Genomic DNA, 26,376 nt, shown 5'->3' on the forward strand with positions numbered 1-26,376 from the left:
CTAAACCACAGCTCACGGCAACACCAGATGCTCAACCCACTGAGCAAGGCCAGGGAATGAACCTGCAACCCCATGGTTCCCAGTCGGACTCGTCAACCACCGCGCCATGACGGGAACTCCTAGCTTTTCAATGTTGAGGTTTTTCTCCACCAAAAACATGGCAGTTTCTCCATTGTTCTTTTGTTGTTATTTATTTTTTATTTATTTTTTATTTTTTTTGGCCACACTGTTCCATTGAACGTGAATCACAGCAGCAATCTGATCCACAGAAGTGGCAATGTCAGATCTTTAACCCCATTGGGCCACCAGGGTATTCCTAGGTCTTCTTTTATACCCTTCAAGTGTGTTTATAATTGCCTCCATTAAAAATTAAATATCTTCCCAGAAATAAACCCAGACACTTACCGTCAATCTTTGACAAAGGGCAAGAACATAAAATGGGGAAAAGATAGTCTCTCTTCAGCAAGTGGTGCTGGGAAGACTGGACAGCTGCATGTAAATCAATCAAACTGAAACACACCCTCACACCATGCACAAAAATAAACTCAAAATGGCTTAAAGACTTAAACATAAGAAAAGACACCATAAAACTCCTATAAGAGAACACAGGCAAAACATTCTTTGACCATCAACTGTACAAATATTTTCTTAGGTCATTCTCCAAGGCAATAAATATAAAAACAAAAGTAAACCAACGTGGCCTAATCAAACTTAAAAGCTTTTGCACAGCAAAGTATACCATAAAAAAAAAAAAAGACAATCTACAGAATGGGAGAAAATAGTTGCAAAAGATGAAACCCACAAGAGCTTAATCTCCAAAATATACAAACAACTCATACAACTCGACAGCAAAAAAATAACCCAATTGAAAAATGGCCAGAAGTCCTAAATAGACATTTCCCTGAAGAAGACATATGAAAGGCCAACAGGCACATGAAAAAATGCTCAACATCACTGATGATTAAAGAAATGCAAATCAGGAGTTCCCGTCGTGGTGCAGTGGTTAACGAATCCGACTAGGAACCATGGGGTTGCGGGTTCGATCCCTGCCCTTGCTCAGTGGGTTAACGATCCGGCGTTGCCGTGAGCTGTGGTGTAGGTCGCAGACGCAGCTCGGATCCCGCGTTGCTGTGACTCTGGCGTAGGCTGATGGCTACAGCTCCGATTAGACCCCTAGCCTGGGAGCCTCCATATGCAGCAGGAGCAGCCCAAGAAATAGCAAAAAAAAAAAAAAAAAAAGACCAAAAAAAAATGCAAATCAAAACTACAATGAGATACCACCTCACACCAGTCAGAATGGCCATCATTAATAAGTCCACAAATAACAAATGCTGGAGGGGGTGTGGAGAAAAGGGAACCCTCATGCACTGTTTGGTGGGAATGTAAATTGGTACAACCACTATGGAAAACAGTATGGAGGTTCCTCAGAAAACTAAATATACAACTACCATATGACCCAGCAATCCCACTACTGGCAATATATCCAGACAAAACTACAATTCAAAAGGATACATGCACCCCTATGTTCACTGCAGCACTATTCACAACAGCCAAGACAAAGAAACAACCTAAATGTCCATGGATAGATAAATGGATTAAGAAGATGTGCTACATATACACAATGGAATACTACTCAGCCATAAAAAGAACAAAATAATGCCATTTGTAGCAACAGGGATAGAACTAGAGATTCTCATACTAAGTCAGGTAAGTCAGAAAGATATCATATGGCATCACTTATATGTGGAATCTAAAATATGGCACAGATGAACCTATCTACAAACAGAAACACAGACATGGACAGCAGATTTGTAGTTGCCAAGGGGGAAGGGGAGAGGAAGGGAGTGGGATGGACTGGGAGTTTGGGATTAATAGAAGCAAATTATTACATTAAGAATGAATAGGAGTTCCCGTCATGACGAAGTGGAAACGAATCGGACTAGGACCCATATCTGACTAGGAACCATGAGGTTGCAGGTTCGATCCCTGGCCTTACTCAGTGGGTTAAGGATCTGGTGTTGCCATGAGCTGTGGTGTAGGTCTCAGATGCGGCTCAGATCTGGTGTTGCTGTGGCTGTGGCGTAGGCCAGCAGCTGGTGCTCTGATTCGACCCCTAGCCTGGGTATCTCCATATGCCACAGGTGCAGCCCTAAAAAGCAAAAATAAATAAATAAATAAATTTTTTCCTACGTAAAAAACTTAAATTTTCCTTTACCTAAAAAATCTTCCACTGCGCCATGGAGCCATTCTTCTGCTCTTACATATGGCAAAGAAGCAGGCAAGCAGTGCCGTCTTTACTTCCTCATTTCCTACTCAGTCCTTAACCCCTAACCTAGCCTTCGCTCAACTACCCAGTAAAAAGTGCTCTTTCCAAAAGGACCACTGGGCACTGTGTCACTGACTGGGCACTGTGTCACTGAATTCCACATCCCCTTCTCAGTGTTTATCTTCTTCAGCCAAAGACGCACATAACACCAATAACATCCTACTCCTTACTCTGCACTTACTCTCTTCCTTTGGCTTCCATGGAACTGGCATGTCCCTCACACCCCTCAAGTGCTTCCCCTTCTACATCTCCTGATTCCTCGTCTACCTTATTCTAGGAAGAACCTGCGACCGTCTCAGGGATACGGAGCAAGCCCCTCTGGGGAAGCAGAGTTTGAGCTAATCCTTAAGGTGAGTTTTCCAGATGAACAAGGAAAAGGGCCTTCCTGGCAGAGAGAACACATACAGGGTAAGGACAGCATGGTTAACCAGAATGCCTCAAACATCTCAATCCATCTAGAGCGGCACTGTCCAATATGGTAGACGCTAATCACATGGGACCATGCAGTACCTGAAATACATCTAGTTCAAGTGGAGATATGCTGTTAAGCATAAAATATACACCAAATTTCAAAGACTTGGTACAGAAAAGGAATGTAAAATATCACTGATTTTTTTTTTTTTTTTTAACCAATGGCATGTTGACATGGTATTCTGGACATGCTGCTTTAAGTACATTGTTTTCATATTTTTTACTTTTCCTATGTGGCTCCCATTGTCTATCTATAGAACGGTGCCATTCTAGAGCAAAAGGGCCAAAGGAAGAGAGGAGAAGCATGAGATTCTACACTAAATGTTCTTTCTCCTTTCTATCCCCGTTGATGCTATTAAACTTCGAGTCCTAACTACCTCTCTCCTAAAACCACCTCAACGGTCCTACTGATCCCGCCCTATAGTCCTGGGCCTCTCACAAACTATCCTAGATACTGCAGCCATATTAATCTTCGTAAAGCACCTCATTTTTCCACAATAATCTATTTGTTTTTCAGAGTTCTCCTGACCTTTGAAAATAAGGGGTAAAATTTCACGGATTGCCACCACAGAGGCCTAATCTGCATTTATGGGATTCCCTAGTACTGCTCCCCTTCATTCCTTGGATGTGCCAAACGAGATGTGCACCTCAATTTGACTTACTTTTTTTTTTTTTTCTTTTTCCTTTTTCTAGGCATATGGAGGTTCCCAGGCTAGGGGTTGAATTGGAGCTGTAGCCACCGGCCTACACCAGAACCACAGCAACGTGGTGGGATCTGAGCCGTGTCTGCGACCTACACCACAGCTCACGGCAATGCCGGATCCTCAACCCACTGAGCAAGGCCAGGGATCGAACCCTCAACCTCACGGTTCCTAGTCAGATTTGTTAACCACTGCGCCACAACGAGAACTCCTGACTTACATTTTTTACCGTGGTACCTTTGCTCTTCATCTTCCCTCTGTCTACAATACTCTTTCCCAAGTTTCTGCTTTTCATTATCTTACTAGTTAACAATGGTGTTCTGTTATATTTTTAAAAAGAAAAAAACATATTGGGGGGACAAAACATGTTGCATTTGTTAGAGATACAAACTGAAGTACTTAGAAAATTTAAAAAAAAATTTTTACTAGGAGTTCCTGTCATGGCTCAGTGGAAATGAATCTGACTAGCATCCATGAGGATGCAAGTTCAATCCCTGGCCTTGCTCAGCTGGGTTAAGGATTCAGTATTGCGGTGAGCTGTGGTGTAGGTTGCAGATGCAGCTCAGATGTGGTGCTACTGTGGCACAGGCCAGCAGCTACAGCTCCAACTCAACCCCTACCCTGGGAATCTCCAGGTGCAACCCTAAAAAGAAGGAAGGAAGGAAGGGCGAGAGAAAGAAAGGAGGGAGGGGAGGGGAGGGGGGGGAGGAAGGAAGGAAGGAAGGGAGGAAGGGAGGGAGAGAAAGAAAATTTTACTAGGACTTCAGGATTTCTATTAAAAAAAAAAACGTGGAGTTCTCTTGTGGCACAGTGGGCTAAGGATTTGGTGTTGTCATTGCAGTAGCTTAAGTCGCCAGTGGAGCATGGGTTCCATCCCTGGTCTGAGACCTTCCACATGCTATGGGTGCAGCCCCCCCAAAAAGTATTCCTTCGTGAAGCTATTTCTAATTATCTCAAACTTTCAACAAACATGCAACATGTGGAAGGCATCTCATGATATATATTCCTCCAGGTGCCAGGTAAACTGGACAGTAAAATATTAGCCTCTCCTTAGGAGTTCAGTCTCATGGAAGACAGCTACATATGCCAACAACTGCCACAGGGTGTGATTTAGGCTACGATGAGGTTAACATGGGGGTCCTTGCAGACAAGTCCTAATCCAGGCTGGTGGTAGGCAGAGGGAAGCACCCTAAAAAGTGAGGCAGAAAAGCCCTAATGGGCTGGCCCTCCACTGAACACCTAAGACACCTTTTGCAGCTTCTCTTAGGTTCTCCCATTCTGTCTTTGATACTGAGCGCATGTACAATCTATCCTCATTATTTGTGATTTCCACATTTGCAAATTCGCATATTGTTAAAATTTACTATAATCCCAAAATCAATACGCGTGGCAATTTCTTGGTTATTCACAGGTATGTACAGATGGGTAAAAAATTGGAGTCTTCTGATGCACCTGTTCCCTGAAGCACAAAAGCTAAGGCTCTGCCTTCTGGTCTCAGCTCTCATACTGTGAACCAGTATCCTCATCACAGCCTACTGCTACATTCTTCACATTTTTTGCTTTTTGTTTGTTTTTCGGTGATTCACTGTTGCAACTAGCCACGCAGTGCTGAACTACTGCCTAGCGCTCTTAAGTACAAGAAGGCTGTGGTAGGTGTGCCTTATGAACAAAACACGTGTTACATGGGCTCAGATCACGCCTGAGCTGTAGTGCACTTGGCAGTGAGTTCAGTGTTTTTGTGGGTTTTTTTGCTTTTTTTTATAAAGATTTTCTTTTTTCTTTCTTTTTTTTTTTTTTTGTCTTTTTGCCATCTCTTGGGCTGCTCCCCCGTGGCATATGGAGTTTCCCAGGCTAGGGGTTGAATCGGAGCTGTAGCCACCAGCCTACGCCAGAGCCACAGCAACGCTGGATCTGAGCCGCGTCTTCGACCTACACCACAGCTCACGGTAACGCGGGATAGTTAACCCACTGAGCAAAGGCAGGGATCGAACCCGCAACCTCATGGTTCCTAGTTGGATTCGTTAACCACTGTGCCACGACGGGAACTCCTGAGTTCAGTGTTAATAAGTCCACAACAGACATTACATAAGGGTTTTTAAATAGAAGCACACATAAAACAAGGTTACATGCTGGATAAGCGAATGAAAATGCTGTGACCAAAGGCTCACAGAAACCTAACTCTGTACTTCCCTTGTGAGCAACATGGTTCACTATTTACTAATTCAGAGATCATGGCCACTTCATAAAACAAATAACTACCACGAATACCAGGAATCAACTGTAGTTTCCTTTCCCTTGATGGTGGGAATCAGATCTTAGTTGTCATTAGTGCTTCAAATGAAAGAGACATTATTAAACATTTAGATCTCACCTGGGAAGTAAATTAATACATTGCTTCTTTTGTATAAAAGCCTTGACTTCAACATTAAATAGGGATCCATACAACTTAACAAAGACTAGGTATTAAAACACAAGTCATTTTTTCACAGTTTCAAAATGACCAACCGTGACTTTCATCAGCATGCTTACCATTTTCGTTCTTCAGATTAGGGTCTGCTCCACTTTTTAAAAGCCTTAAAGCACACTGTTTGTGAGCCCGGTAAGCCGCACAATGTAAGGGTGTGTTTCCTAACTGATCCGAACAGTTCACATCAGGAGGATTCGGCCTGTTGAGCTAATGATGGAAGAATACAATGCAGATTATATATCGAAAACAGACATTCTCCCATAAAACCCACAGCATAACCAGAAGTTTGGAGGGAACTTCATACTCCAGAGTCAACAAAGAGCTGGGCCCCTCAGCATCTAGACTGCCAGGGGCTTCTTGTCACATGCCAAGCCATGTCACTCCACATGCTCGTCCTCAAGGTGCCAGGACATCTCAGATCCTGAAAACAGACACCACACACAACACCAAGACCACCCCACTCACCTCTGGACACTGAGATTCCACTCACATCTGCTCACCCCCACCAGTATCATGGTTGACACTTGTGACATCAAAACTACAAATCAGTCTACCCTAGACAGTCACTCAGAAGAGTTAAAACCGGAGTTCCCGTCGTGGCGCAGTGGTTAACGAATCCGACTAGGAACCATGAGGTTGCAGGTTCGGTCCCTGCCCTTGTTCAGTGGGTGAACGATCCGGCGTTGCCATGAGCTGTGGTGTAGGTTGCACACACGGCTCGGATCCTGCGTTGCCGTGGCTCTGGCATAGGCTGGAAGCTACAGCTCCGATTTAACCCCTAGCCTGGGAACCTCCATATGCCGTGGGAGCGGCCCAAAGAAATAGCAAAAAGACCAAAAAAAAAAAAAAGAAGAGTTAAAACCGTAAATGCTGAATGCGTCAATGTGAAAGGCCTACTGAATGCATTGTTTCCAGCTGACTCCTTTAGAGACTTCTTTACAGCCTCATCTCACAAAGTTTGCAGTGTTTTAGGTACTATACTTGAAAATCAGAAAGGCCTTTTCAAATGAACCGAAATAACTTTAAGGCAAATGGCTGTGCTTCAGTCTTAAATTCAGAACAAATTCAGAGGTTTGTGTTTAATGAGACTATTAGCAGGAAATGGAAACTGGAAAGTAGGTCTCCTAAGAAGAAAAAAATTAAATGGGTAAAGCTTTCAGTCTGTTATAATACTTCAAAAATACTGTCCTTTTCCTTTGTATGTTACTTTCTAGAAGGACAGTACACCTTTCAGAAATACTTGCTCATTAAAATTAGAGAAAGATATACCTCTATAGGAGCCAATACATTATAGGTCAACTTTAAATTGGTTTAGTCAGGAATAAAAACTACCCTTATAATAAGTACTTTGAAAAACTGGATTCTTATCTATCGGGTTTTTGGTAGAAAGTGGGGAGGCAAATCAGAAGTTTATCAAAAAAGGAGTTCCTGTTGTGGCACAGTGGAAATGAATCTGACTGGCATCCACAAGGACGCAGGTTCGATCCCTGGCCTCGCTCAGTGGGTTAAGGATCCAGCATCTCCATGAGCTGTGGTGTAGGTCGCAGACATGGCTCAGATCCTGTGTTGCTGTGGCTGTGGCGTAGGCCGGCGGCTACAGTTCTGATTTGACCCGTAGCCTGGGAACCTCCATATGCTGTGGGGGCGGCCCTAAAAAGTCCAAAAAAAGAAATTTACAGAAAAACATTATCATTGCACATGCATCCTTCTTAAACTATTTCCATACTGTGTTTAGAGATATTTAAAGACTTTTGTTCTATCATTATGATCTAGAGTATTTTGGTCCCACAATTTGACTAAGTTAAGAACTTAACATGAAGTAAAAATTTTCCTGCAGAGTAAAGAAGTAATGCATTTGTTTTTGTTTTTACCAGAGCTGTGAGTTCTGCTGTTTTGCCTTCTCTTGCTGCTGCTAAAAGCAATTCTTCAAGCTTTCTTTGCTGGGTCCTTTCTACAGCTGCAAAAGGAACCGTACATATTACTCTCCTTCTAGTCTGGATCCTATTAGCAAATCTGTCTCAAAGATATATGAAGAATAAAGTGATCTTGGTTAGAAAAGTTACAATGTTTTGAATTGTAATTAAATGCTGTTAGACTTTACTGTTACTCCCACTGCCTTATTATACTTCAGATTACAGAGTTCGACTTCTCTCAGGTTCAGATGAATTTACGTTTTCAATTCAGAGGGCTTTAAGTACATTACTCACTATAATATCCATCACAAGTAATTAGGAATTACTTTCATATGCTGAAACACTACTACCTATCTGCCTTGGAAAGGCAAGTAAGTGGGAGAGAGGCATATACCTTCCAGACCTTTAGAATGTGAAAAGTAGTAAGAAATAGCATTAGGGGAGTTCCTTTTGTGGTTTAGCAGGTTATGAACCCAACTAGTATCCATGAGAATGTGAGTTCGATTCCTGGCCTCGTTCATGGGTTAAAGATCCAGCATTGCTGTGAGCTGTGGTGTAGGTCTCAGATGTGGCTGGGATCCCACGTTGCTGTGGCTGTGGTGCAGGCCAGTGGCTGTAGCTCCAATTCAACCCCTAGGCTGGGAACTTCCATACGCCACAGGAGTGGCCCTAAAATGCAAAGAAGAAAATAAAGGGGGAGAGAGAGATAGCACTGGTAGGAAGTGTACAAATCATATAAATATATTTAGGTTTATATATACTTACACACTTCTACATAAGAATATTTAATTTCTTTCATAAATATTAGAGCATTTACTATGTGCCAAGCACCTTTTAATGAGTGCACTTAAAAAATATTAACTCATTAAATCCTCATAACCACTCTTTGAAGGAAGTGTTACTGTTTTCCAATGTTATAGATGAAGAAACTGAGGCAGCAAGAGGTTAAAGAACTTAACCTAAGCCACACAGCTGGGCCATGGAAGAGCTGGGACTTGAACTTGAGCAAATGGGTTCCAGAGGCCACACTCTTACATTACTCTATGCTGCTTCCGCTTGCAGGGAATGATGTAAGAGACTGGAATGTGTAATACAGTCTCATTTCTGCTATGTTTGAGTTCCGTTTCAGTTTATAGAAAACAAGAAATTTCATAGAAAGACTTAGTAATAATCCTCTTTAAAATATGTACACAATATCCTGTGCAAAGGCTGCAGGGGAGGAACTCTGAAAGGTTTCTCTAGTCTTCCTGAGGAATAATGAACATTTATTATTAGTCAGTAATTACTATGCACTAACAGTTGTTTGAGATACTATACATGCCCTTGCATTTTAACCACAAGGAACACATACCTTGAAACAGAAGAGCTGGAACCAGTAGAGCTTTGTCTTAAGAAATGACTGATTTACTTATTCCATCACACATTTTTATTCTCGAATTTTTCTCTCACATTTTTCTTTCCACACCCAGACTCCCTATCCATCTTGGAGGAAGGCTGCAAAGCCTCCACATGAGCTCCCAACACTACCTTCTTCTGCTGGAATTTACATGCTTCGGCCTTTCCCCAAGTAGTTCTAAGGCTTCTGGATTGTAAGCTTTCAAGAACACATTCCTACCCTTCCCTACATACCTCCGCTACTGCTTGTGCCGCCGAGAGCTGTAACTCACCCCCACGGTCACTCTGCAAGTGTGTTCTCACTCTTCCATGTATCCCAGGCATTTCTGACAGTTTCTGGTACAATGCGTATTTGCCCAATAATATTTACTGAATAATCAAATAGTGCTTAATAATGTTCATTTTGGACTTTAAGGAAGGGTAGGGAAGGGCATCCTAAAATTCCTTCCTCAATTGTCGAGGCTCATAAATGAAGGAAAATGGGATTTGGACTTGAGAACCCTGTTTATTTTCCTAGCCTGTGTTCATTCTGGACAGTGAGAGAAGTCTGTTGAGCCAGCCAATAAAAACAAATATTCCATTTAGGGCTAAGAGGCTTCTACATGCCAGTTATGTTCTATTCCTTGATGTGGGTACTATTTACACGACGTGTTCTACTTGTGAAAACAGTGAGCTGTATGACGATGTATACTTTTATCCATGTATTTTACACCTCAAAAAATGTTTTAGTGTAGTGTCTCAAACAACTGTTAGTGCATAGTAATTACTGACTAATAATAAATGTTCATTATTCACTATTGTATTAGACTTGCAACTTTCCTATAGGCTGAAAGTTTCTCAAAAAAAAAAGTAAGTATGCAGAAGGTACAGGAGTCCACTCTAGTGCCTGACAAGTAGTCATCTGTCCTCCCCCCCACCAAAATTTTTTTTTGTCATTTTTGGGGCACCCGAGGCATACGGAGGTTCCCAGGCTAGGGGTTGATTTGGAGCTCTAGCTGCCAGCCTACACCACAGCCATAACAACTCAGGATCCAAGCCACGTCTCTGACCTACACCACAGCTCACAACGCCAGATCCTTAACCCACTGAGCAAGGCCAGGGATCGAACGCACATCCTCATGGACACTAGTTGGGCTCATTAACCAATGAGCCATGACGGGAACTCCCCCCAAACATGTCTAATCATGGTAAGCTCACTATACCTTTCAAGGTAACCTACCCGTTACTACAATACACTGAACCCAGAGATAAACTCTCTAGCACTGCATCAACTGGGCCATCATCTGGCCCTGGTCTGCCTCAACACAGATCCTTCCTCCAATATAATAGCTCTGATAATCATACTTGAGAATGACTCCTGTCTTTTGGGGCTGAAACATGTCCTGTTTCTATGTGCATTACCCCATGACAGGGTTTCTAGTCTACCTGAGGTCTTGGGGGGTTGTGGGTACACTCTCTGCAGTCTGAGCCATTTAACAAGCTATCCACATGTCACAGCACACCTGGCTATGATCTCTTCAGAGCCAAATCACTCAATTTCTTCTTCTATTTTCCCAGCTAGAACCATATTATAGCTGATAAACCATAGTGCCCATAAAGTCAACTAAGCCCTTGTCCTTATCACTGCTGGGTCTTGGGGGTGTAAGGGTGGGTGCTTAGAGTATGACTCTACAACTGGCCCTATTAAAAGCCAACTTGTCAGGCTAACCCAACATTGCAGTATGTTGAGAGAACATCAGTTCTGGGTTCTCATCTTATTAAAAATTAAATGACAGTACCGGATCAAAGCAGTATCTCATCCTCCCAATTAAGTTATAACGTAATAAAGGGCAGGGATCACATCTAATATGTTCAATCTCCCCCAAATCACACATTCCTGAGCCTTACAGAAGATGTTCTATGTTGGTTTGTTTATTGACAATGACAGGGTTCACTTTAAATTCAAGAGCGAGTAGAGACATTGATCTGAAGTGTATCTGACAAGCAGATGTTATCTTGTAACTAGACAAGTGAGATTCTCAGATTTAAGGCCAACTGCAAAGTAATCAAAAGCAAGACCTTGGTTTGTACATAGATTAAAAATACTACTAATAAACCAATACCCTTTAAATACAAAAATTATCCTGTCTGTCTCTGAATTGCAAAGGTAAAAAACCCGGGTGTGTGAGAAGCTGCAACTCTAATCCAATACCTTTATTCATAAAGTAGGAACTGAAAAATCTTACTATAGAAAGACCACCAAAAACTAATTCCAGCCAAAGCCCTGATATGGGGGGGGGGGGGGCGGGGGCAGTAATCCTAACAAACGAAGGCTTCAACAGCATCAAGATATTTTTGTTTTAAATTATTTTTAGAGCAATACCTCATAATGCCATCTTAAATGTAATCTAATCTTTGAAGTTCCTAACAACGAAGCTGATCCATCAAGAAGTTACTGTGGGAGTTCCATTGTGGCTCAGCAGGTTAAGAACCCAACATAGTGTCCGTGGGGATTCCGGTTCAATCTCTGGCCCCAATCAGTGGGTGAAGTGCCACAAGCTGTGGCATAGGTCACAGAAGCAGCTCAGATCCAGTGTGGCCGTGGCATCGGCCAACAGCTGCAGCTCCAATTCAACCCTAGCCCAGGAACTTCCATATATCACAGGTGTGGCCAAAAAAAAAAAAAGTTACTGTGGACCTTTGTACTACAATGACGCCCTCAGGATACAGGAACCACCCGAGCTACCTTCCCCAACACCAAGTGACTCCCAGGAGCTGTCCCACACGCTGTAATTCCTTCATTATCCCACTTCCGCAGCCTTTCAAGCCCTACTCCCTCATATCTCTAACTTTTACTTTCAATTTTGTTGGAGATTTGATTTTTAAAACTTGCCATGATGTTATATAATAAGAGTTTAAAAGCTCTGAGGAAACTCTCTTATCATCTTGTGTCTCATCAATGACTTGTAAATTACATTGTCCTTAGAGCACAAGCTTGATGTCATCTATTTTGGCATCTCCAAAGCAGTTTCTACTGATGTTCTGGAACACGGCTATAATTAAAATAAATACTGTTTAGGTTAAGATCCACATTATTTACCTTCAAGCATGTTTCGGATTTCTTTGTCATGAGTGACTTCTTTTGCTGTCTGTCCATTTCCATTAACAACAGTAGTATCTGCATTATATTCTAAAAGAAGCATTACCAACTCCTGGGAAAGCAAAGAAATTACTTTTAGCTATCATTAAACTAAGACTTTTTTATAAGCCTTCTCCAAATTACCAATTATTACTGAGTTTCTATAATAGAAAGAAATATCATGTAGGGATATTACATCCCTTCAGTTCTGTCTACATTAAGCGAGCACCACGTTACTACAATAAATTAAATACTCCAATTCGACTAATTGTAATAGTAACTGATGACTGCCTAAACAGTTGCCAATCCACAACCAACACAGACAACTTCTAGAATTCATTTTTAAAATATTCACTTGGTAAAGATCCAAGTGGTAACACTAAATATATGAACTAACAAAGCCATTTTAGATAATTAGACCAGATAGTATATTCATTTAACACTATTGAAAAAGTTAATTTCCCCAATAGACTTATATTTTTTAAAAATCAATTTTGATGTTTATAAGACATAGGACATTATTTTTTGAAGTGATGTAGACTGACGGGATACAACACTATCAAAGGAAGCAAATGATCTCTTAAAGTCAATATTCAACAATGGAGAACAAGCTACATCATTCATATTTACTCTAAGTGGCTAAAAGCTCTTTCAGGAATTTCAAACTAATTGGTAATATATATAACTCCAGTACCACTGGTTCAGTTCAGTTACACAACTTAAGATAGTACAAGTGCAGGAGAGTGCAGATTTGCAAGAACTAATAGATGATGTTTAATTTCACTGGGATGTGCAGCACACAGGCAGGGGGTGATGGTTAACACTTGCCCTGGCTCTACAAGAAGGTAGGATGAAATACAGTGCTAGTCCAACCTTTAGGTTAACAGTACACTGAAACATAACAAGTGACAGCCTGTGTCATCACACATTACATTTTTTCCATGAGCTTCATTTTTCCTTTGGGCCGTAAGATTTTTTTTTTTTTTACCATTCTTTAAAAAGAATTTTTTGATAGTAAAAAATACTCAAATCTAAAAACAAAGACAGGAGAAAAAAACAATATACTCATTGTCAGAGTTCCTGCCGTGGCTCAGTGGTTAACGAACCCGACTAGTATCCATGAGGATTCAGGTTCAGTTCCTGGCCTTGCTCAGTAGGTTAAGGATCCAGCATTGCTGTGAGCTGTGGTATATGTTGCAGATGCGGCTCAGATCCTGTGTTGCTGTGGCTGTGGTGTAGGCTGGCAGCTATAGCTCTGATTCGACCCCTAGCCTGGTAACCCCCACATGCCGCAGGTACAGTCCTAAAAAGACCAAAAAAAAAAAGAAATTAATCATTGTTCTAGTCACTATATAACCAGTATAAACATTTTGGTACATTTCTTTCTAATCATTTTTCCCATTCATAAGTTTGAGATTTTTAAGCATAAATTTATATGACATAATTGCTTATGTTCTACTCCTTTCACCTAATATATCATATTTTCCAGGATATTATAAAGTGTCTATAAACATACTTTTCACTGAATATTATTCTACAAAATGCGCTACCACATTTTACAAATAGAAAAACTGCTACGAAGTTTAATGTTTTAACAAAGTGAGTTCTTTTTAAATATCTTAGCATTTCCTATCATTTTAACAGTACATTTTGGGAGAAGTGTTTCCATACTTTATGTAAAAAGTTCATATTAGTAAAGAAGATAGAACAACTCACAGAATAGAGTTCCCGTCGTGGCACAGTGGTTAACGAATCCGACTAGGAACCATGGGGTTGCGGGTTTGGTTAACGATCTGATGTTGCCGTGAGCTGTGGTGTAGGTTGCAGACGCGGCTCGGATACTGTGGTGTAGGCCGGCAGCTACAGCTCCAATTTGACCCCTAGCCCGGGAACCTCCATATGCCGTGGGAGTGGCCCAAAGAAATAGCAAAAAAAAAGACAAAAAAAAAAAACAACCCACAGAATGATTGAAAACATTTATAAACCATATTATCTGATAAGAAAATTGTATCCAAAGTATATAAAGAACTACAACTGAACAATAAAAAGACAACCTTGTTTAAATAGGCAAAGATAAAAGTGAATAATCAAAAAAGGGGATTAAGAAAAACAATTCCATTTGCAATAGTATCAGAAACAAGGCTTAGGAATAAACGTAACCATGAAAGTGAAAGAGTTGCACATTAAAACAACAAAATATAGGTGAGAGAAATTAAAGAAGACATAAAAAAGTGGGAAGACATCTAATTATCATGGATGGGAATATTTAATATTGTTGAGATGTGAATACTACCCAAAGCAATCTCAGATTCAACACAATCTGTATCAAATCCCAATGACTTTTTTTTTCAGAAACAGAAAATCCCATCCTAAAATTCACATGGATCTCAAGAGATTCTGAACAGCCAAAACAGTATTGAGAAAGAATAACAAAGTTGGAGATCGCACACTTCCACATTCAAAACTTACCTCAAAGCTAATCAAAGTAATCAAAACCGCTATAATGACATAAGGACAGACATACAGACTAAGAGAAGAGACTAGAGAGCCCAGAAATAAATTCTCACATCTATGGTCACATGATCTTTGACAAGAGGGCCAAACCATTCAAAGGAGAAAAAAGACAGTTTCTTCAACACATGTTGCTGGGAAAACTGGATATTCACATGCAAAAAAAATAAAATAAAAATAATAAAGTTGGACCTGTATACTTTACACAGCATAGAAAAATTAACCCAAAATGGAAGGCCGGGAGTTCCTGTCATGGCTCGGCGGAAATGAATCTAACCAGTATCCATGAGGACACAGGTTCGATCCCTGGCCTCGCTCACTGGGTTAAGGATCTGGCATTGCCATGAGCTGTGGTGTAGGTTGCAGATGCAGCTCGGATCTGGCGTGGCTGTGGCTGTGGTGTAGGCCAGCAGCTACAGCTCAGATTCAACTCCTAGCCTGGGACTCTCCATATGTCATAGGTGCAGCCCTAGAGAGGGAAAAAAAAAAAAAAAAAAACCTGAAAATAAGACCTAAAACAATAAAAATATTAAAAGAAAACGTAGGAGAGAAGCTTCATGACACTGGATTTAACAATAACTTCTTAGGAGTTCCCGTCGTGGTGCAGTGGTTAACGAATCCGACTAGGAACCATGAGGTTGTGGGTTCGATCCCTGCCCTTGCTCAGTGGGTTAATGATCCGGCGTGGCCGTGAGCTGTGGTGTAGGTTGCAGACACGGCTCGGATCCCACGTTGCTGTGGCTCTGGTGTAGGCCGGTGGCTACAGCTCCAATTCAACCCCTGGCCTGGGAACCTCCATATGCCGCGGGAGCGGCCCAAGAAATAGCAACAACAACAACAAATAGACAAAAGACAAAAAAAAAAAGTGAAACAAACAAGAATAGAGTGAAGAGGCAATCTAGAGTGGGAGAAAATATTTGCAAATCATATATCTGATCAGGGATTTACATCCAGAATATATAGATAACTCCTAAAATTCAACAACATGAAGTATCTGATTTTAAAAATGAACAAAGAATCAAAAGGCTACATACTGTATGATTCCAACTACACTGCATTGTGGAAAAGGCAAAACTATGCAGACAACAGAAAGATCAGTAGTTGCCAGGGCTGGAGTGGGAGGAAGGATGAACAAGTGGAGCACAGAGGATTTTTAGGGCAGTGGAAATGTATACATATTATACATTTGTCCTCAACAACAAATGTGAACCCTAAGGTAAACTACGGACTTTGGAGGGTTATTATATGTCAAGGTAGGCTCATCAGTTGTTTGAAAAAAAAAAAAAAAAAAAAAGATGTACTACTCTGGTGGGGGATGTTGATATAACAGGAAGAGGCTATGCATGTGTGGAGGCAGGGCATACATGGGAGATCTGTAACTTCCCAATCTTGCTGTGAACCTGAAACTACTTTAATAGATTATACTCTTTCAAAAATTTTTAATAAATGAGCAAAGGATTCAACAGACATTTCTCAAAAAAAAGAATGGTCAGTAAGAATATGAAGCGATGCTCAACATCACTAATCATCATGGAAATGGAAATCAAAACCAAATGAGATGCTATTTCACAACCCTTAGGGTGCATAAAATTAAGAAGACTGACAATAACAAGTGGCAACAGGGATGTGGAGAAACTGAAACCTTCATCCAATGCTAGGGGGAATGTAAAACGGGGCAGCTGCTTTGGAAATCAGTTTGGCAATGCTGCAAAATACTAAACATAGAGATAAGCACACAGTGCAACAATTCCACTCCTAGGTACATACTCAAGAGAAATAAAAACATATGTCCACAACAAAATCTTGAACAAGGATGCTGAAAGCAGCATCATTCGTAATATCCAAAAAGTGGAAACAACCCAAATGTCCATCAACCAATGGATGTATAAATAAAATGTGGTACATCCATACAACAGAATATTGCTTGGCAATAAAAAAGACACATTCCTTTGTGGCGCAGCAGGCTAAGAACCTGGCATTGTCACTGCAGCAGCTGGGACCACTGTGTGGCATGAGTTCACTTCCTGACCTGGGAACTTCCACATGCTGTGTGGCCAAATGCATATATATTTTAAAAAGAATGAAATACCGATAGATATTACAACATGGATGAGCCCTGAAAACACTGCTGAGAAGCCAGTCACAGGGAAGCATGTATTACATGCTTCCATTTATATGAAATGTCTAGAATAGGCAATGCCATAGAGATAGTAGATTAGTGGTTGCCAGGGCCCGAGAGCAAGGAGTGATAGGGAATGAGTAAAAAGGTTTCTTTCTGGGGTGATGAAAATGTTCTAAAATTGATTGTGCCGATGGTTGCATAAGTCTGTCAACATACCTGAACTACTGAATTGTGCACTTTTTTGTGGGGGGAGGGGGGTGGCACACCATGGCTTGATGTGGGATCCTGTTCCCAGACCAGGGATTAAACTGGGCCACGGAGGTGAAAGTGCTGAATGCTAACCATTAGACCAGGCAGGAACTCCTGAACTGTACACTTTAGATGGGTGACTTGAAGAATATATCAAATAGATCTCAATAAAGTGCCTATAAAAAGTAGAGATATTCAAGTCTGGCACCACATGGCACATTTGAGTCAAGAATTGTTACTCTTTAACCTATCTTGTCCGTATTTTTTTTTTTTTTGTCTTTCTGCCTTTTCTAGGGCCGCACCTGCGGCATATGGAGGTTCCCAGGCTAGGGGTCTAATCAGAGTTGTAGCCGCCGGCCTACGCCACAGCCACAGCAACGCCAGATCCGAGCCACGTCTGCAACCCACACCATAGCTCATGGCAATGCCAGATCCTTAACCCACTGAGCAAGGCCAGGGATCGAACCCACAACCTCATGGTTCCTAGTCAGATTCGTTAACCACCTGCGTCACGACAGGAACTCCCCGTCCAATTGTTTTATATCATTTCTGCAACTGCATGGTGTTCTAGTAAATAATTGTTCTGATTTGAGTTTCGGGAAGGTATAAAAACTAATGTGAAACCTGATGGATATAAATCCCCAAAGGGCCGGACTACAGAAAATGGGCAGAGGGAAGGGTCTGCACAGAGGTAGAAAGGTACCTTTAAGAAAAGAGACTATGGTTCCACAAAGTGGAAACAGGGCAAAAGAATGTCAGAGCTGCTATCTGCAATCTCAGGGGGTTCAGGTTCTCCTGAAGGGAAGGACACAAGTTAAAGGTTCCAGAGGAAAGATTAGACTGCAAGTTATAAAGAACACCTCATTGCCCTGTGAAGATGTACAGCATAAGTTCTCAGAGTGTGGTCCCTATAATTGCAGTATCAGCATCACCCATGAAACTGGGAAAAGGGCAAGTTCTCAGGCCCCCATCTCAGACACACTGAATCCAAAATGCCAGGGGTGGGGCCCAGCAACTCGTATGTTAAGCAGCCCTCTAGATAAGAAATACAAGCACTCAGGCAGGAGAGGTTTTTATTCATTCGATCAGAATTAGATCAGTCAGGACGGCCATCAAAAAGTCTACAAACAGGAATTCCCATTGTGGCGCAATGGTTAACGAATCCGACTAGGAACCATGAGGTTGAGGGTTCGATCCCTACCCTTGCTCAGTGGGTTAAGGATCTGGCGTTGCCGTGAGCTGTGGTGTAGGTCGCAGACATGGCTCGGATTCCGCATTGCTGTGGCTGTGGCATAGGCCAGCGGCTACAGCTCCAATTAGACCCCTAGCCTGGGAACCTCCATATGCCACAGGAGCAGCTCCAGAAAAGGCAAAAAAAAAAAAAAAAGTCTACAAACAATAAATGCTGGATAGGGTGTGGGAAAAAGGGAACCCTCCTACACTGTTGGTGGGAAATGTAAATTGGTACAACCACAATGAAAAACAGTATGGAGGTTCCTTAAAACAGTAACTATAGAACTACCATATGACCCAGCAAGCCCACTCATGGGCATATACCCAGAGAAAACCATGATTCAAAAAAATACATGCAGCTTTATGTTCACTGTATCACTGATCACAATAGCCAAGACATGGAAACAACCTAAATGTATAACAATAGAAGAATGGATAAAGATGTGGTATATTGGTGGTACAATGGAATATTACTCAGCCATAAAAAAGCATAAAATAATACCATTTGCAGCAACATGGACAGACCTAGAGATCATCATATTAAGTGAGGTAAGTCAGAAATACAAAGACAAGTATTATATGATATCACATATGTGGAATCTAATAAAAAGTGATATAAATGAATTTATTTATAAAACAGATTCTCACAGATTTCAAAATCAAACTTAAGGGTTACCAAAGGGGAAACCATAGCCGGGAGGGATAAACTGGAAGGATGGGACTGACACGTACTCACTACCATATATAAATTAGATAACTAACAAGGACCTACTATAGCATAGGGAGGTCTACTCAATGTTCTCTAATAACCTATATGGGCAAAAAGAATAGATACTTGTGTAAGTGACTCACTTCATGTAAACCTGAAATTGATACAACATTGTAAATCAAGTATACCACATAAAAATTTTTAAAAATGGAAGGCACTGAAGAGACGAGTGGTTGTATTTCTACTGCAGGGACATCAATGAAACAACCAGAGGTCACTGCTGATTTTTAATAGCTCAGTGGGTAGAGGAGGTTTTAATTTTCTTCAGTCACCTGCTGCAGATTATTCTTATGGTTAGAAGAAACGTTTTTAAGTGGAGCTGTGCTTCTCTATGCCCAAATTAAGACCATCCTGCCATCTTTTACACTCTGTACCGATACCGAAGGATTAGCTGTCATCTCCCTCTTCATCCCTCAGGATGTGGAATTCCTCATCTAGTGCTGAGTCCTTGGCGCTTTTTCACAAAATTCCAGCTCCATCCGCTTTCCTCTCACTGGTGTCTCTTGGCATCAACTGAATACCTGGTTCTCTTGCAAACTTTCTGCCAACTCTCCACATACTTTCTTATTATTCATTTAACATACTGAGGCTCTCTCAGTGCACAAGGCCCTCCGCTCGCCAGGGAAAACATACTTAGATAATGAACAGTAAAGGGAGCTGAGACAGTGAAAGCGCTGGCAAAACTCAGAGCAGACATTAGGATACTGATTGGGGCACCCCTGTAGAGGGTGGAATTAAGAGATTACAAACAGAAAGGAAAGCCACTGGGAGACAGAGCAGCCCAGATAAAAAGCAATGTGTGTATTCTCAAGTGAAGACAGTGAAACGGAGGATTTAAAGTGACAGGTACTTAAATAAAGGCCAACATAAATACTGCATAAAGAGCACATGTGAAGGAAGAGGCGTCCCATTTTAGAAACACAAAATTCCAGATACCTGAATGGCAGGTGAGAAGCCCAAACATGAATCATGTACTCACACTGCCCTAACTCCACTCTCTGCTGGGCCCACTGTCAGTCATTCCTTTGCTGCTCCATCATTCTGCTGTCATCCTCAATCATTTCATCTCAGATAAAATACTTAGAGAAAAATCCCCATATCCAGATGTCTTTTTTAATATCAGCTTTAAAACAAAATTCACAGAAAACCCAAGCTCACAGAAAAAGAAGACAGATTTGCAGTTACCAACAGCTGGAGGAACTTAGTGAAGGTGGTCAAAAGACACAAATTCCCCATTAGAGGCACACCTCAGATATTGGAGGTTCCATTCCAGACCACTGTAATAAATATGATAAAGTGAAACACATGCATTTTTTGGTTTCCCAGTGCATATAACCATTATGTTACACTACACTGTAGTCTATTAAGTGTGCAATAGCATTATGTCTAAAAAAAGTATGTATCTTAATTTAAAAAATACTTTATTGCTAAAATATACTAACCATCATCTGAGCCTTCAGCCAGTTGTAATCTTTTTGTAATAGTAACAAACATCACTGATCACAGATCACCATTAACAAATATAATAATTTAAAAAGTATGAAATACTTCAAGAATTACCAAAATGTGACAGAGATGCAAAGTGAGTAAATGTTGCTGGAAAAATGGCTGGAAAAAAATGACTTGCTCAATGGGTTGCCCTAAAACTTAAATCTGTAAAAAACGTACTGTCTGAAGTACAATAAAGCAAAGTACAATAATGTAAGTATGCCTATACTATTTACCTCTGATTCTGTCTTACACATAATATTTAACATTCTACAAAAAAATTATCAGACACACAAAAAGCAAGAAGAAAAACCACTGTCAAGAGACAACAGATCGAGAGAATGATAAAGAAATGACCAAGATGTTTAAATGATCAGACAGAAAACTTTATGTTAAAAAGTTTAGTGGAAGAGTTCCTGTCACGGCTCAGCGGTAATGAACCTGACTAGTATCTATGAGGATGCAGGTTCGATCCCTGGCCCCATTCAGTGGGTTAAGGATCTGGTATTGTTGTGATATGCGGTGTAGGTTGCATACATGGCTCAGATCCCGAGTTGCTATGGCTACAGCTCCAATCTGGCCCTTAGTCTGGGAACTTCCATATGCCATGGGTGAGGGCCTAAAAAGACCAAAAAAAAAAAAAAGTCTAGTGGAAAAGGTGGACAACATACATGGTAAGATGGAGAATTTCAGTTAAGCAGTGGAAACTGTAAGAAAAAGTCAAAGGAAGATGCTAGAAATAAGATAAAGAACGCCTTCAATGGTCTCATCAGTAGAACCCTGAGCACAGCTGAGGAAAGAATCAATAAACCTGTAGACGAGTCAAGAGAAATGAGCCAAACACTAAAAGAAAAAAAATGGAGGGGCGTGGGGAGGTAGAAGGAGGAGGGGGAAGGGGAGAAGAAACAGAACCGAGCACCCAATGGCTACGGGACGCTATCAATCCAACAAATGAGTAATAAGTTATTCAAGAATTTATATGAAGCTATACTTTCTGAATCCAGCAAAAAAATAAATAAATAAAAAATAAAAAGGAAACAAAAGATGATGAAAGCACCATCTGCTACCATTTACTCAAGTCCTTTGCCCTCAGGAATGCTGTGTTCTGTTAACCATTTCCCTGACTCTCTGCAGGTCAGTCCTCCTGACCTTGACCCTCTGCACTCCGTAATTTCCATAATTGCAGCCACCTGGCTTCAGACATTTACGTGCCATCTCCAAGCCTCTACTGTTTCGAGGTCCTATCACATGCCCCCACCCCGACTCCTACCAGTGAAGCAGGTCTGCAACGGCATTTCCTAATGGCAGCCCCAGACCTCGGAGGACAGGGAAACTTACTAAGTTTCTCAGTGATGCTAGGGCCTCTCCCACCAGCAATTTCTCAGTGCTTTGGTAAATAATGAATCCTCTAAGTCCTCTCACGGCACAAAATTACACGATATGATCTACAATCCAATATGTCTGCTTATTCAAAAAGCTTTTCAATTCTCTGCAATGGCATTTGGGGCATTGTGACATTTGTAATGGGGACCACTGTTTTGACCTTACTGCTGGAACTGTCCAAATACAACTCAATTTGTATGATCAAAAGGAATCAATGACGATGGAGTTCCCATCGCAGCTCAGTGGTTAATGAGCCTGACTAGGATCCATGAGGATGTGGGTTCAATCCCCGGCCTTGCTCAGTGGATCCGGTTAAGCATCTGGCATTGCCATAAACTGTGGTGTAGGTCACAGACATGGCTCGGATCTGGCATTGCTGTGGCTGTGGTGTAGGCCAGTAGCTACAGCTCCAACTGGGTCCCTTGCCTGGGAACTTCCACATGCCACAGGTGAGGCCCTAAAAAGCCAATTAAAAAAAAAAAAAAAAAAGCAATCAATTACGGTCAGAAGCCAAAGACAGCTGCCCCAATAAAAGTCATGATACCTTGTTCAGTTTCTGGTCCTGAGTCAATTTTGGGCTTAACACTATGAATCAAAGGAAAGGCCAGATCCTGGGAGGGAACAATCTCAACACCAAAGCACACATACAGTCATGAATCTCTCACACCATCCCCAAAGGGACCAAAGGCCATTTACTCTGGTAACTCTATACTGAGGGAAGGGGAAAAACCCACATATTTCACAAAGTATAAGATGCCAAGAGACTCAAAGTGTTATCTAGCCCCTTTGTTACAAAGCAGGCATACAGAGGGATAGGATAATAAATGAAACCTGGGCTAAGCTCAGAGTTTGCACTGGGTCCACAAACACACCCAGAGGACATTTCCCCAGTTCCTCAATGTGTACTTAGAATACACATGTTCAGTTGTTGGCCAGAGCTCACACTGTCTCTTTGGTCCGTAGTATAAAAGACCCAAATGGAGGCTCTAAATCTGCCCTCCCCATACCCTGGCCAGGATAAATAAAAACCAGTATCTGGGAGTTCCCTGGTGGCCTAGTGGTTAAGGATTCAGGACTGTCACTTCTGTGGCCCGGGTTTGATCCCTGGCCTGGGAACTTCTGCACACCATGCACCTGGTCAAAACAAAAAGAACGATACACCACACAGGGAGGAATAACAGAAAACAGTGCCACCTTTAAAAACCTGAGAATGGAGAGCTGATGGTCTCTACAATATTTCCATTTAATTTACCACCCTGACAAAAACCAGAAGGAATTTGGAGGATGACAGTCGATTCCCACTAACTCAACCAAACATCCCCAATTCTAGCCACTCTGCCAAATATGATATCTTCGCTCGAGCAGGTTAATACTCCCTAGGCACATAGTATACAGTAACTGACCTGGCCGATGCATTCTTTTCTATCCTTATTCGGAAGAAAAAACGCAAGACAGTCTGCATTCACACGGACAACAGTACACATTTACACTCACAGTTCTGCCTCAGAGCCATTTGGGCATTTTGCAGAATGTCACCCTGGACCACATCATCAATGATGTCATGTTAAGAGAACCAGATGAACAAGAAGAGGCTAGAATGCTGAAAGCCTTAGTATGATACAGGGTGGGAAGCCTTACAATTCAGGGGCTTTGTCACATCAGTAAATCCTCAGGGGTTTGGGAGTCTGGGTAATGTCAGGACACTGTCCCTGAAGTAAAGAACTTGTACTTCATGAAGCAGAAGGAAGCACCACACCTGGCTGGCTTCTACTGGGGGCAGCAGATTCCACACCTAGGAACAGTGCTCAGATGGATACGCCAGATGAGAAAGGATGTCTGAACACCTGGCTCCTGTGTCAAAGGACCAGCAGGCAAGAAGAGTCACCGGCTTACCAGAGGTAATTAAACTTGAGCATCAGAATAGAGGAGGACCATACTCAATAGGAGCATGGAGAACTATGGTGTGCAAATGATACACTTAAGCGTCTCCCAGTGTTCTCTTGTTCAGTTTTGACAGTAAGTGGCCAAGTATAACAACCCCAGACTGAGAAGGGCTTGATAACTAGGGACTGAGACCTCTGGGGTAGAGGGCCTGAGTCATACCACCAGGTAAGCTCCAAAGACTAGATGTGCTAGCCAAGGGGAGGGGGGACTTAACACAGATGGTAGATGAGCAAGATGATTCAGGAGAGCATCCCATATGAGAGCATAGACTTGCCTCCAGCTGCTGCCCATCGTCCTTCCACAGGTGTGCATTCTCTACACTCGGATAAGCCTGTTGCACACTAACCTCCACCTCAATCTGCTTCCTCAGTGATGTGTATGCCTGTATTTCAGGGATGTCATGTTCCATTAAATGAAACAGTATATGTCAAGTTATTTGGACAGTGCTTAACTCATAAGCCGGCATTGATATATGCACATGAGAAACTGTATCCTAGGGAACAAGACAGATAAACTCATTTAAACCCCAGCATGACATGTATTCTCAAGGTGCCAGGTGAGAGATAAAGAACATAGGAAACACAGATTTTTTTTTTTCTTTTTTCTTTTTTTTTTCTTCTTCTTCTTTTTTTTTTTTTTTAGGGCCACACCTATAGCATATGGAAGTTCCCAGGCTAGGGATCGAATCAGAGCTATAATCACTGGCCTACACCACAGCAACTCCAGATCTGAGCTGCATCTTTGACCCACACTGCAGCTCACAGCAACACTGGATCCTTACCCCACTAAGTGAGGCCAGGGATCAAATCTGTATCTTCATGGCTATCAGTTGGGTTCTAATTCTGCTGAGCCACAATGAGAACTCTGGAAGTATCAATTTTAGATGTATTCTCACTCTGCTAGAAGATACTAAGTGGAACAAAGGTCAGTACTTCAATCCAGTTATTTACTATATTGACTGTACTCATATTTAAACTTACCATAGATGTTAAAAATCAGAATTAGAACTACACTTGAAAAACAGGGAATAAATGCTAAATACATCTTAAAATTCTGGTATATTAATTTTTAATAAAGAACACCAGGGGTCGCTAATGTACCAAGAAAAGCCCATGAGTCCAGCATACAATTCTGGGAGCTGCATTTTAAATATTTAAATGAACAAGAATTTAGAATGCTTTGTAACAAACCACATTCCTGTTCAACTCATCCTTCTATCAAACCGCCAAATCTCACTACTATATTTTAAATTTATCTTCACGGTAAAAGATCACATCAGAACAAAATAATTTGATGCCTTTCATGAGTGCAATTAGAAATTAAACTTTTTGCAAAATTCAATCATGCTTAGATATTGAGCACATAAATTTTTAATGTTTCCTATGTGGCATAATCACTTAGCTTCAGCTAAGTTTTATTTTGTAATACAAATGATAATATGCATGCTAATGTTCAAATCAGCCTAAGGCCTAATTTAGCATGGTCTTATGTTCAAAGTTCAAGAAAATAGCCAAATATGCAAAGAACTGAGCACAGATCAATGAGCTGATTTGATCTAGATAATTACACAGATGGTAATTATGCAGTAAGACTTGTGTTGTGCTTGTGGAGGATATCAAAAAAGTGAAATGTGTTACTTCCTTAGAATCAAGATTAATAGTCTAGTGGTAAAGTTAGGACACTTACAAAAGTAATTTTGATACAAGGTTAACGGTGAAAGGTACTGTAATATTCTGTGGAAATTTGGAAAATGATAGCAGGAAGTCAGGAAAGAATTTATGACGACAGCATTTGAGCTGAACTTTCGAGAATGGATAGACCTGGAGTTCCCGTCATGGCTTAACAGTAACGAACCTGATCAGTATCCATGAGGATGAGAGTTTGATCCCTTGCCTTGCTCAGTGGGATGAGGGTCTGGTGTTGCCTTGAGGTGTGGTGTAGGTGGCAGACTCGACTCAGATCTGGCGTTGCTGTGGCTGTGGTGTAGGCCGGCAGCTGCAGCTCCAATTGGACCGTTAGCCTGGGAACATCCATATGCTGCGGGTAGAGCCCTTAAAAAAAAGGAAAAAAAAAAAGGGTAGACTTGGTCCATGTGGAAATAGATAGCCAAGAACTTTCTTGGGTACACAGAAGAGTAGGGAAATAAAGGAAAATAGCAAGCAGTTTACATACAGGTCAGGAGAATTAAACTATTTGCACCTCAATTTTTGACCCTCCCTCCACCCCACTCAGAGTCAAGCATAGCAATTAACCCACTACCTTTATTTTTTTTAGTACAACAGATAC

The 26,376-nt window shown here is 41.4% G+C and overlaps 1 protein-coding gene across 3 annotated transcripts in view; it reads right to left on the reverse strand.

Moving 5' to 3' along the window:
• OSBPL1A (oxysterol binding protein like 1A) overlaps positions 1 to 26,376 on the reverse strand; it is a 221,513-nt gene that overhangs the window by 162,345 nt on the left and 32,792 nt on the right. For all 3 annotated transcript variants that reach the window (XM_047793943.1, XM_047793944.1, XM_047793942.1), the window contains exons 5-7: positions 12,353 to 12,464; positions 7,837 to 7,922; positions 6,028 to 6,172 (exon numbers count right to left, since the gene is read on the reverse strand). In XM_047793943.1, the coding sequence (XP_047649899.1) occupies positions 6,028 to 6,172; positions 7,837 to 7,922; positions 12,353 to 12,464 (343 nt within the window). The remainder of the gene's footprint in view (positions 1 to 6,027; positions 6,173 to 7,836; positions 7,923 to 12,352; positions 12,465 to 26,376) is intronic.

The sequence above is a fragment of the Phacochoerus africanus genome, chromosome 8, assembly GCF_016906955.1.
Source record: "Phacochoerus africanus isolate WHEZ1 chromosome 8, ROS_Pafr_v1, whole genome shotgun sequence".
Lineage (NCBI taxonomy): Eukaryota > Metazoa > Chordata > Mammalia > Artiodactyla > Suidae > Phacochoerus > Phacochoerus africanus.